The following is an 18,552-nucleotide window of genomic DNA, read 5'->3' on the forward strand; positions in this document are numbered from 1 at the left end:
TGGCCCAGCTCCCACTGCAAAATCCCACCCAAATGTCCAGCTGTGAAAGGCCCAATTGCTGCCAGCTGCAGGAAGCTTTGGGAATCCCACAGCCTGGGTCACTCCCTTCCTTCTCTGTAGTTCTCTAATCCATACCCATCCACATAGTTATCTCTAGAGCAAACTCTGGAAAAAGCCTGGGAGGGAGTCAGGAGCCTGGCTCTGGTCTGGGTACCACCAGAGCCCTCTGGGTGTCCTGCCTCTGCCAACCACCCCAGACATCCTCGGATTCTTACTGGGCCTCGCCGTCTTAAAGTTGACGGGGTGGAAACCACCAGTCAGGGCAGCAGATGAGTCAGTGATGTCTGTGTCGAAGTCACGGCAGTTGCGGCGGTACACCACCACCCCCACCGCCATGAGGATTGCCACGACCACGAAGATGGCCACCACGAGCCCCGCGTACAGCGCCGCATCCCCTGAGGCCTCCAGCACTGCGGGGACAGGAGGACCACATGAGGGGCAGCACAGAGACCAGGCCCTGAGGGAATCAGGGAGGCCCTGGGTCCCTGGAAAGGGCAGGGCCCAGGGCCAACCGGCGCGGTGCTGAGTTCCAGTCTGATCCCTGCCTACGCAGGCTGGCAACCTCGGGCTAGCTTTGAACCTCTCTATTGGTAAAATGGGCTCGAAGTCCCTGCCTTACTGCCCTCCTAGTTGTGGCATGAGAAACAAAAGAACAAACATGTTCATGCCATGTGTTAACTCATTGCTCGCTGCTGATGAGACAGGGTCTGTGGCTCAGAGTCACTGGGGCTACATAATTTGCCCTATGAGTGCTGGGGCTGAAACCTCTGCGTCTGTAGCAATTTCCATAGGACCAAAGGCCCTGGCTCTGTTATCTTTGTATGTAGATAAGCTCTTCTGGCTCTGTTATCTTTGTAAGTAGCTGTTCTGAACTCTTCTTCCATTCCATGCTCTGAGGGTGGGAAGTGGAGGGACGGAGAGCTGAAGAAGTGGAATGAGATGCACAGCAATGCGGTGGAGAAGAGGTGAGCATGTGGGACGAAGGATGGGCCCAGGGAGGCAACCCATGGCTACACTTTCCTCCCCCAGGCAAACATGGCCAGGCGGGAAGCCTCAAGGTCAAAGTAGCAGGGTGTGAAGTAGGGCTGTCTGGTGGAGCTTTCTACAGTGGTGGAATATCCTACGTCTGCACTGTCCCGTATGCAGCCACTAGTCACATATGGCTCCTGAACAACTCAAATGTGGCCAGTACCACTGAGGAACTGAATTTAAAAATTTATTTAATTTTAATTAAGCTAAATATAAGTTTAAACAGCTGAATGTGGCTGGTGGCTTCCACACTGGGCAGCTCAGGGAGAGCAAAAACGGCGGCCAAGATGGCTGCTCTTCCCCTTGCTTCCTTTGGGAGCTCCAGGAAGCACCTGTCCACGCGCTCCCTCCCTGGGGGGCCCTCAGAGAAGTAGGCCTGCTTCCTCTGCCTGGAGTCCTCCACACTCTGCACTTGGGGTCAGCCTGAGGCTTTCAGCAAGGCAGGGCATGGCTCCCAGCCCTGGATGTCTGCCCACTTCCGACTTCTGTCCCCCTGTATCTCTCCTCAGCAGCCCTCACTCTTGGGCTCCCCAGAGGACCCCTCAGGGCTGGGCTTCTGGTTCAGCAGAGAAATGGTTCCCCCAGCTTGGCTCTGCCTCCTAATGCCCTCACTAACACTGAGGCCACTTGCCTGATGATTTACACTTGAATCATCCCCAGCCCGACCCCCAGTGAGCTCGGCTGAGGGCCTCACTGATTTTATGATTCCAGAACTAACTGGAAATTGTGGTTTAATTACCATGGGCCAATCTGCTCAAGTGGCTTTGCTGCTCTGATATGATTGCAGTGGTGGCGCAGCCTCTGGGGCTGAAGGGTGAGCCCTCCAGAGCTCACACAGGGCAGCAGGCATCAGTGACAATTTGGGAGGCTTGGCCCAGCTGCTGGGGCAGAGAGGTACAGCAAGGGGCATGAGGGGGGACTGGAGTGGTGATGTCCCGGCCTTGGCCCAGAGAGGAGGGCCAAGGGCATATGGTTAAGAACACCAGCTTTGGCTATAAAAATATTTGGGTTCAAATCTTGGCTCTGCTATTTCTTGCCTGTGTCTCTGGCCAAGTCCCTTCTTCTCTCTGAGACTCAGTTTCCCCTCTTATGAGAGGAGGCTCAGTAGGGTGTCCTACGGCCTTTGTTTTCTGTCAGCCAAGGGTTTGCCTGTCTGCCGGTGATGGAGATGCAGACACATGCAGTGTCAGGTGCAGATGATCCCGTGGGGGGTGGGTAGACACCTTCAGCTCTCCCTGCCCTGCACCCTGATCCCGAAAAAAGTCAGCCAAAGAGAACCAGGGATCTCCCAGAGGAAAGAGGACAGCCATGAAATGGGACTTACGGTGGCTGTTGGGGTCGCTTAGAGTTTTCTTATCTGTCAAGGGAAATAAAGGGAAACACAATGACATAGGTGACAGGGAAAGGGTGGCAGACAAGGCAATGGGAAGGATGAGATGAGATGACGGATGTGGTAGGGGGACAGAGGCCCTGAGGACTGCCGCGCTGCAGGCCAGGCACTGAAGCGTGGGTCCGGGTTTGGGGGACCCTTACATGGCTCCAGATTCCCCACCCGCAGGGCCCCGCCTTCCCTGTGACTCACTTTGCATGCACAGCCCATCTGTGCAGTTCTTAGAGTCGAGCAGCGTCCCGCTGCAGTCACGGCCTCCGTTCTGGGGTGGGGGCGCCATGCACTCGCGGCTACGCCAGTGGGCACACTCAGTGCTGCAGGCTGACCACTTGCTCCACTCCGTCCATGCCCCATCGACTGTAAGAGCATGGTATACAGGAGCATGTGCACACAGAGACATGTGCACACACAGTTACGCGTGCAGAACACAGCAATGCGCTAACACACATGCATGCATACACACCATGGAAGGAAATGAGGAACCCAGGACACATGTGTGCCACACAGAGAAATCCACATGATATCCACATAGCCCCATGCCAATGAACAGCCAGATGCACCCAGCAGGTGGACAAAGAGGGTACAGATAGATGCATAAGGTCATCAACACGATATAGCCCAGTGAACGATTTACACACACAGACACAAAACCAGGGTAAAGAAAAACAGTGTAGGCACAAACATACAACCCAAGGGAGAGAACACAGCACATGTGCGGGGGCAGGGGAGCAGAGGGGCTGCACAGAGGATGAGAGGAATAGGAGGACTGTCAGTACGAATAGGGTCTGTGGCCACGGTGTGTCTTAACAGTTAGGGTCAAGAGGCTGTCCCTGAGGCTGGGTAGCTCTGAAACCTTGGCCTGGGGCTGACACGCTGACACCGAGAACCCTCAGCTTAGAGGGCAGAAGAGCCCAGGCTAGAGGGTCAGGGAGAAGGGGCTACCCCTCAAAGCCTCTGCCTCCATCTCACCAGCAGCCCAGGGCAGAATAAGAAGTCAGAGATCAGAGCATCTAGTCAGCCTGGGCAGCCGGCTGTGGGCTCGGGACAAGCACCTTCTGCTCCCCATGCTGGGGAGAGAATGGCTGTCCTGGCTCTGGCACACAATACAGGAGGTGGGACAAGGTTCAGGGTGGGGCTGGACATGGACAAGGCTCCTTACCTGGGCAGATGGTGGTGCAGGCGGTCTTCTGGAATGCCTGGCCCTCGCAGAAGGCCCCTCCGTTGAGTGGGGCGGGGTTGGTGCAGGTCCGGGTGCGCTTCTGCCAGCCTCGGCCACAGCGGTTGGAGCAGGGCGACCACTCTGCCCAGCTGGACCAGCCGCCGTTCACTGCAAGGCGGCAGCTGTCACCTGGCTGGCCTGGCTCTGGAACCCTCTGCCCTCCCCCAAACCCATCCCTCACCCTGAGGAGGCCCCTCTGCTGAAGGCTGGCCTTCCTGGTGAGACCCCTTTTGCAAACTACAGTGTGAGGGACTCAGAAGTGGCAGATAGAGCTGGGCTGCAACCGTCAGCACCAGAGGGGACCCGGGAAGTCACTATCTATGCCCCACCTCATTGTAAGATGGCAAAGAAGGTCCAGCAAGGGCTGCCACTTCCCCAGGGTCACCCCGGGAGTGATGGGGGCCTGGGACTGCCTGCAGCTGGAACCTAGCACAGGGTTCTTTCTAAAACTCTGTAAAGTCACCTCAGCTGTGACTCCACTCCTCCCACCCATAGGGCCCAAGGGGGCAGCAGGGAATAGCTCACAAGCCTGGGCATTGGTCCTTAACTCTACCAGGACAACAGCCTTCTGGACATACTGACTGGGCCCTGCCTCAGCCCCCAGACTTGGAGAGAATTGGGTCTTCTCCTTCAGAGTTAAGCAAGGCATCTTGAGAACTGGGGAGTGGTCCTGGCTGGGAATCCAGGAATGTCCAACTTGGCCATGAATTCTGCTGTGTTGTGATCTTGGTCAATTCACTTCCCCTCTCTGGGCTGCATCCTCCCTACCAATCCAGGGGGCCCCCCTACCCCCAGGCTCTCTCCTCCCTCCCTTGGCCGTGTCTGCCCCTCCCACTCCGAGAGGCCCGCACCGTAGACGATGACGGTGGCAGTGGTGCTCCGGCGTTTGGCCACGATGTTCTTGGCCACGCAGGTATAGTTGGCAGTGTCCAACAGGCGGGCCTGGCGGATGATGAGGTTGTGGTCGATGGTGAGCAGGAAGTTAGTGTCCTGGGTGGGGTCGATGACATCCTCATTCTTGAGCCATTCCACCTGCAAGAGTGGGGGTGAGGGGGCAGTGAGGGCCCAGGGCAGGTTTGATCATAAACAGAAGGGCAGTTCTACCTGGGTCCACGGCATGGTCGTGGCAGTGAGGCGGGCCTCGGTGGGACTATAGCACTGGAGACTGTACAGCTCTGGGGTTAAGAGCACCATTTGCCAGCTGGGTGGTCTTGGGAGGGGACTTACCACTCAGGGACTCAATTTCATCAACTGCAAGATGGAACTGAATAGCACCTACCCCAGAGGGATCCATTGCGAGGATTACATCAGTTAGCATGTGTAAGGTGCTGAGAACAGTGCTCAGAGGAAGCTGAGTTAAGCTAACTAAATAAGCGCTAGCCAGGAGTGTCTGTCTTCATCATTAACTCCTCCCAGCTCTGCTAGCCAGGATGAAAAGCCTGGGAGGTGATAGGAAGAAGGTCCCCGGGTCTGGCAGACCTGGGTCCAAACCCCAGCTCTGCCACTCACCAGCTGCCTCACCCTAGGTGGCCACTGGGCCCCTCCCAGCCCTGCTTCCCTGCTGTAGGATGGAATAGTAACATCCACTTTGCAGGGTTGTTGCAGAGACCAGCGTGCTAAGTGCCTAGCATATATGGGCCAGGGGTGTTTGTCTGAGCCCACTACGCAGAGGAGGGTTTGGGCTGGGAAAGGCTGAGTGATGAGTGCACAGTTTTGGGATCAGAGAGGGCTGATCCCAGGCTGGAAGTCAGGGTCCTGACTGCCCCAGCCGGCCACTCCGCTGGGCAAAGCTGAGATGCAGCTCTAATCCCTGGACCACCAGTGCAGGGAGTATGTCTGGAACAGAGGTAAGGATGGCGAGAGAGGACAGCAATCCAAAGACTGTGGTTTCAGGAAGGGGTGATCAGCTCGTCGGGGAGAACACACTCACATACACGCATGATGGGATCCTTTCGCATCCAGAAAGCTGGGGCCTTGGGTTCTGGGTGGGGCAGGAGATAGAGACTGAGCTGGAGGTCTACCTAAGGAGCCCCTGAGTTCTGGGGATTTCTGCCTTAGCCACCCCATCCCGTGGGGTTATGCCTGTGGCAGACCCAGCTGGGATCTGGCATTGCTGTGTTCTGCAGAGGAACAGTTCTCTTCTCTGTCCGAAGCCTCGATCTCATCTGTGAAAGGGGCAGGGCTCTGGGAGACTAGCACCATGGCTGGTGGTAAACGCCATGCCTGTCTGGCTTCTGCAGGCATGGCCACAGGGCCGTGCTCAGTGGTCCCTACGTCCCCGCTCACCTCGGCCACAGGCACCCCCTCCGGCGGGCGGCACTGCAGGAGAACCTCATGGTCCAGGGGCACCTCCTTGCCCAGAGGCTCCTGATCGAAGTTCTTGCGCAGGTCTGGGAGAAGCGAGAGGGTCCCAAGGCAGTCAGGTGCGGGCAGGATTAGAACCTGATGTGCTACACTGTGGCCACTGGGTGGCAGTGCAGACCTAGGGAACTGTTGGGCCCACCTGGCCTTTGCCTGGGAAATTTCCTCTTCTCCAAAGGAGGGGCCTCACTAGGCAGACTTGGGGGAACAGGGTTTCCTCCCTGACTCTGGGATCCTAAGCACATAGTGTCTCAGGATGGGGGAGGAAGCTGCCAGCTTCTTTTATACAGAAGTAGATGAAAAGAGGCCTAGGTTCTGGGTCTAGGAGCCCTCTCTGAGCTGGCATCCATGTGCTGGGATGTCTCTGCCGTGGGCATCCTCAGCCAGGGATGCTGGAGGAGGCCCCACAGATGTGAAGTTCCCTCTCCAGCATCCTCGGGGATGGGGAAAGTTCCTGCAGGGACGGGGTGGGGGTCAGGGTGGCGTACAGGCGATGCGGACGTAGGCTCGGCGACTCTTGGTGGTGCCTGCAGAGCTCCAGGCCACGCACTGGCACCAGTAATCCTCCAGCCCAAAGAGCTCCTCCACCTGCTGCCGCGACACCTCGATCTGCACCTCACGCACCCGCAGGCCTGGGAGGAGAAGAGAGAGCCGTCAGGGGGCAGGGGCAAAGCAAGGATGTGAGGCATAGGACACCCCCGGCCTTCCACCTCGGGTCCTGCTAGCTCTCTTGCCCAAGTGCCCCTTTTCCTCCATTCCTCTTGTCTCCTGTCTCCACCCTGGGCCAAGCTTCATGGCCACTCACCTGCACACTGCAGTGGCTAACACAAGCCCTCTGCCCCTCCAGTGCATCTTCTACCTGGCAGCTAGTGTCATCTCCAAAATGCACAAGTGGTGTGTCATTCCCCCCTGTTATGAGACCTTTCATGCGGGGTCTCAGTGGCCTGCAGGCGGGTCATCCCCAGGAGTGGCTCTGAGCTGCACTGTGCACCCACCATCCCCACCCCACTGCAGCCTCACCAGGTGTCTTCCAGACTGTCATGTTCCCTGGCTCTGTAGCCACAGGGCCCTTGCACACCAGTCCCCTGCCTGGAACTCTTCTGTCTCCTCTGGGCCTGGTGGCCTCCCAGTCCCTGCCAGATTTCAGATCAGCCTCACTTCCCGAGGAAAGCCCCCTCCACCCTGCGCCTCCCCCACAGCTCTCCCAGCACTGCTCGGCACTCCCACCACTGTGCCCGGAAGTTCGTCTATGCAGCAGTCACTCCCCTACCCAGCCTTGTCTCCTCCCAGCACCCACCATTAGCTGAACTCAGATTATTTATGGACGCATTCGTGTGTTAAATGTCTGTCTCCTGCAGGAGAACAAGATGGGGCTTTGTCCTGCTTGCTGCTGTGGCCCAGGGCTTGGCACAAAAAGGGGGCTCAGCATGTGCAGAGGTGGGATGCCTGCTCTCCGTTGTCACTACTCAGGCCCTGTGGGCCTGGAGCTGAGGAAGTCCCTCTCCCAGGGAGCCCCGATCTCTCAATGGCTCCCTGGTCAGGGCCTGGGAAACTCCCTACATAACAGGACCTACCAGCCTACACAAGGGGGTCACTCGGTTTTCTGTTAACCATCCCTCAACGAAGCCCTCCATCCTCAGGAAAGGGGGGAACCTGCCAGGAATGGGGACATTCATCTGAAGTTCCTCCCCAAAGGTTACAGAGCCCTCTTCCTCCTCCAGGAAGCCTCCCTGACTGCTTTGTGTCTCAGAATTTCTAAAGCTGCTCCTCCCTGCCACGATGTGTCCTATCTCATCCTCTCATTGCATCATGGATTGTTAAGGTACGCACAATCGGTGGCATGGTGGGTAAGGACAGGGTTGGATGGCTAGACAGGTTTGCGTCCTGGCCCCACCCTCAAACCCCAGCTGGGTGACCTTTGTGAAGTTACTCAGTCTCTCTGAGCCTCAGATCCCTCATCATAGTAAACTCTCCAGATAAACTCTAGACAAGTTATGGTGACTACTCTGCCACAGCGCCCAGCCCGGGCCGGACACAAATATACTCTGGCAAGTCATCTGGATCTCAACCAGCTTCTTCTGTTACCTTTGAAGAAACTGAGGCCCAGGGAGGGTAGGTGGCAGGCACCAAGTCCCCTAGCAAGCTGATGCAGAGCAGAGGTCAGCTCCCTGGTGTCTTTCCCAGGTTAGAGCTTGGTCCCCTCACCTACAACTCCTCTCTTTTTTTTTTTTTGAGATGGAGTCTTGCTCTGTCGCCCAGGCTGGAGTGCAGTGGCACAATCTCAGCTCACTGCAACCTCCGCCTCCCGGGTTCACACAATTCTCCTGCCTCAGCCTCCCGAGTAGCTGGGACTACAGACGCCTGCCACCACGCCTGGCTAATTTTTTTAAATATTTTTTGTAAAGACATGGTTTCACTGTGTTAGCCAGGATGGTCTCGATCTCCTGACCTCGTGATCTGCCTGCCTCCGCCTCCCAAAGTGCTGGGATTACAGGCGTGAGCCACTGCGCCCGGCCCCACAACTCCTCTCTGGACCTCTCCTGATGAAGTCATTGCTGTAACTCTCCTATTGTTGAGGAGGGTGGGGTCCTTGTGCAGGGAGTCCAGATGGGGGACAGCCCCGTCCTGATGGCCAAGGATCTAAATGGGAGGTGGCTAGGGGTATGCCATCCATGGAAGAGGCTGCTTCAGGGATGGGTGACAGTGCCTGCCTGCCATGGCTGCCTGGAGGCTGGCTCCACAGTCAATGATGCATGACCCAGGGAGCAGGGCCCCTGCCCCTTGCTTACCAGACTGTGAACCTGTAAGAGTGGGCCCTTTTAAGGGGTTCATCCATGCAAGAAGGTTTCAGCAGCACCAATAGCTGGACAGAAGGAAACAACCACCAGGGAGGAGGCGTGACACCTCGTCCATGATCACCAGCAAGCAGAGATGCAGGGAGCATAGGACAGGGACCTTCAGTCTCCCAGGCTTGAGACCCAGCATCAGACTGCCCTCCCAAGCATGGCAATGCCTGGCCCAGGACACCCAGGGTTGGGCTGCCTGCCCCGATCTGGCATAAGCTGGTGGGGGGCTGTTCTGCCTCTCCTGGCCCCCAGCTGTCCTCTTCTGTGTTTTCAGGCCTCAGACCAGGGCTAGAGAGTAGGAGGCTGAAGTGGAATCAGGCCCCACCACTGCCAAGGAAGCTCTGCCCATTATTTGCAGCTAATGGGGACAACAGTGCCCCAATTTCTAGGGCTGGCAGGGCCTGTGTGCCTGGTGGCAGGGTTGGTAAGAGCCATGCTGTTACTATTAGTAATAATCACAGGGTTATTATTACTATACTAACGGCCTGTGAGGGGCCCCAGCAGGCACACTGTTCCCTCGCCTTGCCTGGACCCCGATGGCTGACCTCTGATACAGGCCAGAGGGGCTCAGTGGGCAGAGAGGTAAGGACCGTTTGAAAGAAAGAGGCCAAGGAAAGCCCAGAAAGAGGACAGAGGAAGCAGGTGTTTATTGACTGCCTGCTGGGCCCTGGCATGCTGTTGTGTGCTATGTGTGCGCCACCTGGCTCTACCCTCACCAGGACCTTCAGTTAACTTCTCAGTTTACGAAGAGAAGAATTGGGGCTCAGAGAGATTGAGTGACTTCCCCAGGGTCACTCAGCCAAAGACTGGGGGCAGCTGGCAAATATGTGTTGTTTTGTTTCCCCTTAAAAATTCCTTTTTCCGGCTGGGTGTGGTGGCTAACGCCTATAATCCCAGCACTTTGGGAGGCCAAGGCGGGGGATCACGAGGTCAGGAGATTGAGACCATCCTGGCTAACACGGTGAAATCCCATCTTTACTAAAAATACAAAAAATTAGCCTGGCGTGGTGGCACGCGCCTGTAGTCCCAGCTACTTGGGAGGCTGAGGTAGGAGAATTGCTTGAACATGGGAGGCAGAGGTTGCAGTGAGCCGAGATCGCGCCACTGTACTCTAGCCTGGGTGGCAGAGCAAGACTCTGTCTCCAAAAAAAAAAAAAAAAATTCCTTTTTCCATTTTTATATTTTGGGTGAGCATGGGACTCCAAATCTATTGTTTAACATTATGTTTAAATTGTGGTAAAATACACATTCTATAAAATTTAGCATTTTAACCATTTGTAAGCATACGGTTCAGTGACCTTGAGTACATTCTAGAGTATGGTTTTAAGCCTGACTGGTTCTGAAATCTGTGAGCTTTACATGACAAAACAGAAACTAAAGTAGGGGGAAAGAAGGACAGTGAGACAGCATGTCAAGGAGACAGAGAGTGAGACAGAGAGAGGGGGATGGAGAGAAAAAGAAAGAAGCAAAACAGGCACATAGCGAAAAGAGAAAGAGAGAAATGAGCAGGGAGAGGCAGGGAAATAAAGAGAGCCGAAGAAGGAGAAAGAAAAGGATCCAGAAAGAGACGGGAAAAAGAAAACAAAACCCAGGAAGGCTACTGGGGAGCCCCCTGAGTCTGGGGTGGGCTGGCTCTGGCAGGTGACTGAAGGGGGGGTCCCACCTGCCTGTCTTAAGCCCCAGGAAGGACTTTTCACCCCGAGGGCTCCTGCGCTATCAACAGGGACTTGGTGACAAGTGAGCAAGAGCCCCTCACTTAGACTCGAGGGCACCCTGGGGGCAGGCCCAGTTCTGGGAGATGTGGGGAGCCCCAGGGCTCTGCCTCCTCCTCTGGGAGTAGAGGGCTCCCCACATATCCGAGAAGGAAGGGACCCCACGTTTCCTCAAGTTTCCCAGTTTCGGCTGCTCTCCTCATTCCCTCCAGATTTGGGTTACATCCCAGCACCACTTGGATGGTTATTTACTTAATACTATCAACTTTTTCTTTTTAACCTAAAACAATTTATTTCAACACAGGAAATGCCCTATCATTATTGTGAATGGAAACCAGTATCACTTTCCACAAACAGAAGGGAACTGTAAAAATAACGATTGCATTGAATTCTGGGTCGGTGCCGTGGGGTGCCAGGGCTGTGAGGCAGAGACCTGCCTTCTTTGTTAAACAGGGAGATTAGCAGGTGTTTGGGAGGGCTCAAGAGCCCCCATCTGACGGGAACTTGCTCCCTAACAGAAGCAGAAGGATGGAGAGAAAGTGGAAAAGGGAGTGAGGGCTCACAGGGCACTTGGTGCTGTCGAATGCAGTGGGGATGGTCCCAAAGTCAGGCTGGGACACGTGGCCAGCACTTGGGGAAATGCTAACCCAAGGTGAAGCTCGGGGTGGGTGGTGGGGAACTGAGGACCAGGGGGCACCATGGCTGTGTGAAGTCTCACATGGAACTAGGCCTGTGCCTCTGGGCCTGGGGTGTCCTGGGGTGCCCAGGCAAGTGGGGCGGGCTCACCGGTGGCCTCATCCAGGCCTTCCTGTGTGACGTGGTCGTTCTGGCTGACCCACTCGCCGTTGCACTTGAAGTAGATCTGTGTGGCGGGGAAGGCACGGCAGCGGAGCTCCACAGGCTTGTTCTTCACAATGTAGGCGTCCTGTGGCTCCTGCAGGAAGTAGGGCAGCGGCTCTGCCGGTGCTGATGGGAAGGAGTCGGGGAGCACCTCGCTGCCAGAATCAGTGCCTGCAGAGTGAGTGGAGACCTCCATGAGGCTGTGTGCTGGGAGGGCCCTGTGGCACCCCTCGCCCACCCCGGAAGCCCACCGCAGACGAAGAGGACAAGGGAAGCAGAGGTGGGGCAGCCAGAGCCCTGCTGGGGATGCAATCTGCAACTGGGGTCAAGTCTGGCACTCCTGCGGCCTCAGTTTCCCATCTTGCCCTGCTTTTAAGAGGCTGGGATTTATAAAGATCCAGTTCCCACTCTGCGATGCTGTGTGACTGTACTTCATTATAGACAGAGCGGCCAGGGAGGTCCCGGGAGGGGAGGCGATCTGTCTGGGTGAGGACACCCCTTGGGCCCCCCTAACAGCGTCTGCTCCACTGTCCCTGCCCGGCCTCTATCCATTTCCTCATGGTGACGCCACCAGATGCAATGGGCTGGAAACGGGGCTGGAGCTCAAACCAGGCCAGCTCTGCCCTGGAGTCACAGCTGCCCTTTGCAGCCCCTGCCAGGCTGGCAAGCAGGACAGGAGCCAGGGCTGTGGGGCAGGGGTGGGGTAAGCCAGCTGAACCAGGCCTGGACTCCGCGGTGCTCGGCCCCCTGCAGGTCTCCTCCCCCAGGGGAAGCCCTCCTTCCCAGAAGCCTCCCCACAGAGGTCACCTCCCATGGTCTGTGGCTCTCACCCATCCCTTGGCCTCTTCTTCACAACCCCCACCCCAGCCAGATCCAGCCCTCAGCACAACGGATGAGGAGACTTCAGAGCAGACAGAGGCTGTGCCTGTGGCAATCTCCTCCCACAAAGGGGGCCAGATGGAAATCCCGGCCCACTGTCTCCCTGGAAAGAACTGCACCTCAGGAGGTGAGACAAACAGGAAGGGGGATGTGGCCACCGCCAGTGCCCAGAAGCGGGGGAAACCAGGCCGCCGACCTGCTGGTTTACAATCCACCTAGGAAAACGAATTTTCCAGTGCCAAATGCCAAATGATCAGGTGGCTTGGCACAAGCCATTGGGGGCTTGTCCTCTTCTGCTGACTGCCCAGAGGACACAGTGAATAAAGCTGTGGGGTGGTGCATGGCTGCCCAGCCCCTCCACCTAGAGGCCCCACTTACAGCTGAGGGAGGGGAGAGGGTGGTGTCCCAGGAGGCCTGTGTGGCCACTGGGATCGTGCACTTGTTCTCTGGTCTAGGAGGCCACATTTGGCCCTAGGGAGTCCCCCTACAGTCAGAGGGGCCAAGGGGACACCTGATTTTCCAAGAACAGAATGTCTGACTATGATTTCTCTTTGTGGACCAGGAGACCGTGCTGAGACTGGGGAGCTTAGGAGGAAATGCATGAACTATCACTGGCTTGGGGCCTAGGCCCTGGGCAGTGTGTGTATGGGCGGTAGTGGTGGGGTAGCTAACAAGATGACACATGACTCCAGCTCCATTCAGCATATTCTGTAGTGCCCAGGGAGAGAACCTTAACTCCTACCTCGTTATGTCTGATGAGCACAAGAGGTGGACACCCTTACCCCATCTCTGGGCTGCTCTGAGGATGAGATAAACATGCATAAACGCCTAGGCGGGGCCTGGCACACAGTAGGTACATGTTGCTGCATCGAATGAACAACTAATGCTTACCCAGCATCAGGTGCTATGTTTGCAGGAATTTAAATTGTTAACTTAGCGAATTCTGGCACCAACCCTGTAAGGTATGTTCTATTAGTCCCCATTTTAGAGATGGGTAAATGGAGGCTCAGGGAGGTTAAGCAACTTGTCCAAGGTCATACAGCTAACAAGAGGCAGATCAAAAGTTTGAACTTGAGAAAAGACTTCAGTGTTTGGGCTGTTGCCCCAGACTCCACACCACCTATCATTGATCTATGTAGCTCTGTAATGGTGTGGGTGTCTCCACACCCAGGAATCCTAATAGCACCCTGACAGGGCCAGAACTCCACAGTCCACAGGGCTCTCTCATCAAGGGACCAGCAAGGCTGGAAATGTCCTCATTTCAAAGCAGAGGAAACTGAAGACCATTCAGATGGTTCCCATGACTTGCCCGAGGCCACCCGGTGAGTGGGTAGCTAATGTGGGAACAGCAAGGCAGATTCCTGAGGCCAGGCCAGGGCTCCCTGACACCTGCTTCCCACTGCTAGGTACAGGGACACGTTCACTACAGGCAAACTGGTAGCCCCCTAGGGCTGCTTGGGGATTTGATGAGGAGATGACACAGTGACTTGATCACAACCCAGAGAGCTGAACGTCGGCTTTCAGTGGCCTGAGAGCTGGTTGCTGTGCATGCCCTGAGATGGCCACTGAGGCCTCCTCGCCAGGCCAGACAGCTCTGGGATAGCAGGATGGAGCCAGGAGGGCATCTGGGCAGCAGAGAACCTGCCAGGCTCCATGCCCACCACCCACCACCAGCATCTTGTCTCTGTCTCAGCCCTGAGGGGTGTGGGACAGAGCTCTGCCTTCAGACTCAGAGGCCCATGGGTCTGAACCAGCCCCTTGCTGGCCTCACGCAGCTCATCTTTGAAATGGCAGGATTGAGCCTCCCTCTGGGGGTAGGTCATGGCCACAGGAGAAGGGGCATGGGGGCCCCTGGGTGCATGTCATGTGCCTGCCCCTATCTTCTAACCGCACTGCCCCCAGCCCTGGGGTGACAGCTGCCTCTGTGCTCTGCAGCACTGCAGGCTGTATTATGACTTTGTTTTATAACTCTAATGCAGACCCCTTATGAAGTGGGTGCAGACATGACTGAGGAAAGCAAACATTAGACATCCATTAGTGCAGCAGGCCCTGCGTCTGGCAGCCCCACCGCCCCACTCTTCCCACCCCGCCCCTCCTCTCAGCCCTGGTGCAAAGATTCAGCTCTGGCCTTGGCAGGGGCACAGGCCAAGTGTCCCCTCTGTGCCTCTCTGTTACAGCAGCACCGGATGGCTCTTGATGTAGCTGTTGCCCTCTTGCTGTGTCCCTATACCCTAGGTGTGCTGGAGGCAGAGACTGCCAGGACATAAAGAAGAATGAGAGGCCCACCTGAGGTTCCTGCCTGGAGGGACCATGAGTGGACACTGCTGGCCAGCACACAGAAGGTGCACAGTGAATATGCAACTTCAGTAAGGAAGTAGGCCGGGCGCAGTGGCTCACGTCTGTAATCCCAGCATTTTGGGAGGCCAAGGTGGGTGGACTGCCTGAGCTCAGGAACTCGAGACCAGCCAGGCCAACGTGGCGGAACCCCATCTCTACTAAAAATACAAAAATTAGCCGGGCATGGTGGTGTGCACCTGTAATCCCAGCTACTCGGGAGGCTGAGGTGGGAGAACTGCTTGAACCTGAGAGGCGGAGGTTGCAGTGAGTGGAGATCGCACCACTGCACTCCAGCCTGGGCGACAAAGTGAGACTCTGTTTCCAAAACAACAATGACGAAAAAAAGTAAGAGAGTCAGTACTGGGCATGCCAGGGCCTGTGCAGAGCCCTCACTTCTCCTTGGCCCTGGCTTGGGCCCCAGTGACTGAGGAAGCCTTGAAAGGTGGGCTAGATGAGAGCGACCTATGGCCAGGCTGCACAGATACCAGCTGGGTGGGAGAATAATGGGGTCTCGGGGTTCCTGGATGCTTACCCTGCCGGGCGCTGCTCAGAGGGTGGTTCATATGAACTCAATGAGCTCCACAATAACCCTAGACAGAGATGTGCAAACGTTTTGATTTTTAGCGCCTCAGTAATTTTTTTAAGCTATCCCAAGGCCAAAAAGAAGTCCCTAACAGGATTGTATTAGGTAATTAGATCCGAACAGCTTTGTAAATATTTATATCCTAAAATCTTAGGATAAATTGAAAGAAAAAATATATTTTTATCCCATTCCTAATAGCCACAAAGACTTACGAATGGGGATGTGTGCACCTGTCGGGCACTGCACAACTTCTCAAACTTTGGAATCCAAGTGGACGCCACTGCTCTTACTGTTTGTCATGGGTTATTCAAGTGCCACAATCCCAGCTTTGCAAAGATATGGTGCCAAATAAAGGAAAACAGAGTGATATGACACTGAAACTGTGGGCTACCTGGAGCTACTTGTTAGTGCAGTGTCTGACAGCTATCTAGTATTACCGTGTCTCCCACATTAAAAATATCCCACAGCTCCCCTGTGAGCGTGCTGATGAACCCTGGGATAACTTGGCACATAGTTTGGGAACCACAGGCCTATGAGTTGGATATGATTATTATCCCCACAGTGCAAATGAGGAAACTGAGACCAAAAGTGTTTAAGTGACTGGCATAGAGCTATAAAGCTAGTAAGTGGCACCGCTAGGGGGCAAATTCAGGTAATCTGATACTAGAATCTGTCTTCCGAGCTCTGCTGAACTGGAAATGGGCATTTAGGTCTACTATGTGCTACTCCTTGCAATTCTTCCCATTTTACAAATGAAAACGTGGGGCAACAAGGGACATGAAGGGTCACCTGGTCGATGGCAGGAAGCAAGGCTTGAGCCATGTCTCTCAGCCCTGCCTCCCTGGCCTCTCGGCAAGACTTTCTGCTGCTCCATCTCTACAGAGGAACCACATCTAAGACAGGCTCCCCTAGAAGTCCTTGCCTCAGCCAGGCCGGATCTGGGTTTCCTGCTGGCAGGAAAATTCCCACATAAAGTGTTTTTTCCTAATAGTAGAACTCGTTTGGGCCTAAACTGCAAAAGTGCAGCCTGCCTTTAAAGCTGCATCCAAGAATGGTCCAGATATCCCGCCAAGAAGCTATGAAAGAAGACACATCCCTGCACAGATGTAATGACAAGACAGTCAAATGAAGGACAGGAAAGATCGCTGGAGGCAGAGGCCCTGGGTTTGCAACCCAGCTGGGGACTGGCATTGCCGTGTGGCCGTTCTCTCCCAGGCCCTGGAGTTTCCATCTGTAAAATGAGGAGGTTGGCCAAGTCAGTCTCTCAAGCCCTCCTCTGCTTCTAACACTTGGAGGTTTAAAGATCCCTTATGGGGAATCTGTTCATGTGTGAAAATGTCCTGTTGAGTAAATTTTTTTCTTCGGAAAGCAAATTTGCTTAAATTAGGGTCACTTTCCTTGCCATTGCTATACGGTGGTCCTAAAGCAGAGCGTGGGTAGAACCCGGGGAAGGAGGAGGAGGAAACACTTACTGTTGGGCTCGCCTAACCATGCTCCAGCCCACCCATCCCAGGCTGGTGGTCATCAAAATGACCACCAGCACCTCTGGATGGGACCTCCGAGGGGTGCCATTCAAACTCTCACCTCTAATTTGCCTTTACCTGCCCATATGAGGTCTCTATAGAAGTTACTTAAAGGGCCATCTCATCCAACGTCTCCCATCAACTCCTCAGCCAACCTTGACTCACATACCTGTGGGGATGGGGAATTCATCACTGCTTTTCTCAGCCAGGTTCTTCTTTGGACAGACCTAATAGTTAGAAAAGCCTTCCTTACTCACAGCTGCAATTTGAGATTCCAGCCATCGCTAGACTTCTAATTTCTATTTTTTTTTTGAGACAGAGTCTCGCTCTGTGGCCCAGCTGGAGTGCAGTGGTGCAATCTCGGCTCATTGCAACCTCTGCCTCCCGGGTTCAAGCAACTCTCTGCCTCAGCCTCCTGAGTGGCTGGGATTACAGGCACCCGCCACCACAACTGGCTAATTTTTGTATTTTTAGTAGAGACGGGGTTTCACTATCTTGGCCAGGCTGGACTTGAACTCCTGATCTCATGATCTAACTGCCTCGGCCTCCCAAAGTGCTGGGATTACAGGCATGAGCCACCGCACCCAGCCTAGAATTCTAACTTCTAAACTAACTAAACAGTACACTTCTAACTAAACAGTGCACTTCCCAGTCTGGAGGTTGCAGCCTGGTCCCCCAGTCTGTCTTATCCAAATATTCTCTAGAAGACACAGTTTTGCACCCCTCACCTCCATGCTGGCTTCCTTATCGACAAGTTCCTCATGTCACCCACCCATTTAAAATGCAGGAGGGTGAGGTGACTAGGCTAGGGTCTAGAGGGCACCTTCCCGCTTCTAGCAAGTCTGTTTTGAGTCAGACAGCTCAAAGGCTCCTTTGCAGTTTTGGTGGCTGCTCCTGGAGGGCAGGGAACACACTATGCTCTTCCTGGTGTCCCCCATGGGCGACAGGGCACCCGTCTGGGAGTGGAGTGGAGCTTGTCGGACAGCAGGCCCTGTGCCCGTCTGTAGGCTTCTTCCCAGGGGCTGGGCCTGTGCAGCGCCTGCTGTGGAGACACAGGCTTGTATAAGAGGTGTCAGAATGTGACCCACCTGGATGAGCAGGAGTGAGGGCCCAGGAGGCGAAGGAATGACTTCAGGACAAATGTAAAGACACTGTACCTCTCAGAGGGTCTTCTCAGAGGAGGGGCGGCTCCAACATTCCTGAGACGGAGATTGTCACTATCCCTAGGGGAAGCCAGAGGAGTGCTGTGGCCCTTACCATGACTCTGAGCCTGGGCCCAGGCTGACCCAAGAGCCAGCAGTCCTGGTTCCAAGCCTCACCCTGCACTGTGAGACCTTGGGAGGTTGTTTGACCTCTCAGAGCCTCAGTTTCCCCATCGATAAAGAAGTGACTAGTAGTTCCTGCTCTGTCAACTTTGGGGTATTGCTGTGAAAGGTCAACTGAGAAAACAGATGCAAATATCTTTCTTAACAAGCACTGTGGGCCGGGCGCGGTGGCTCACGCCTGTAATCCCAGCACTTTGGAAGGCCAAGGCGGGCAGATCACCTGAGGTCAGGAGTTCGAGACAAGCCTGGACAACATGGCGAAAGCCTGTCTCTACTAAAAATACAAAAATTAGCTGGGTGTGGTGGCGGATGCCTGTAATCCCAGCTACTCGGGGGGGCTGAGGCACAAGAATTGCTTAAACCTGGGAGGTGGAAGTTGCAGTGAGCGAGATCTCACCACTGCATTCCAGCCTGGGTGATGGAGCAAGACTCCATCTCAAAACAAACA

At 55.2% G+C, this 18,552-nt stretch overlaps 1 protein-coding gene across 4 annotated transcripts in view; it reads right to left on the bottom strand.

Moving 5' to 3' along the window:
• UNC5B (unc-5 netrin receptor B) overlaps positions 1-18,552 on the bottom strand; it is a 90,139-nt gene that overhangs the window by 11,511 nt on the left and 60,076 nt on the right. Inside the window, exons 1-10 of one of the 4 annotated variants that reach the window (XM_054522503.2) lie at positions 17,508-17,819; positions 16,949-17,006; positions 11,404-11,628; positions 6,548-6,691; positions 5,985-6,088; positions 4,550-4,730; positions 3,639-3,806; positions 2,672-2,836; positions 2,414-2,446; positions 276-470 (exon numbers count right to left, since the gene is read on the bottom strand). In XM_054522503.2, coding sequence (XP_054378478.1) covers positions 276-470; positions 2,414-2,446; positions 2,672-2,836; positions 3,639-3,806; positions 4,550-4,730; positions 5,985-6,088; positions 6,548-6,691; positions 11,404-11,628; positions 16,949-17,006; positions 17,508-17,513 — 1,279 coding nt within the window. In that variant the 5' untranslated portion in view covers positions 17,514-17,819. Of the gene's footprint in view, positions 1-275; positions 471-2,413; positions 2,447-2,671; positions 2,837-3,638; positions 3,807-4,549; positions 4,731-5,984; positions 6,089-6,547; positions 6,692-11,403; positions 11,629-16,948; positions 17,007-17,507; positions 17,820-18,552 lie in introns of those variants that run through there. The other 3 variants (XM_024253999.3, XM_054522504.2, XM_054522505.2) reach the window with 3 other exon arrangements.

Source organism: Pongo abelii, chromosome 8 (genome assembly GCF_028885655.2).
Source record: "Pongo abelii isolate AG06213 chromosome 8, NHGRI_mPonAbe1-v2.0_pri, whole genome shotgun sequence".
Lineage (NCBI taxonomy): Eukaryota > Metazoa > Chordata > Mammalia > Primates > Hominidae > Pongo > Pongo abelii.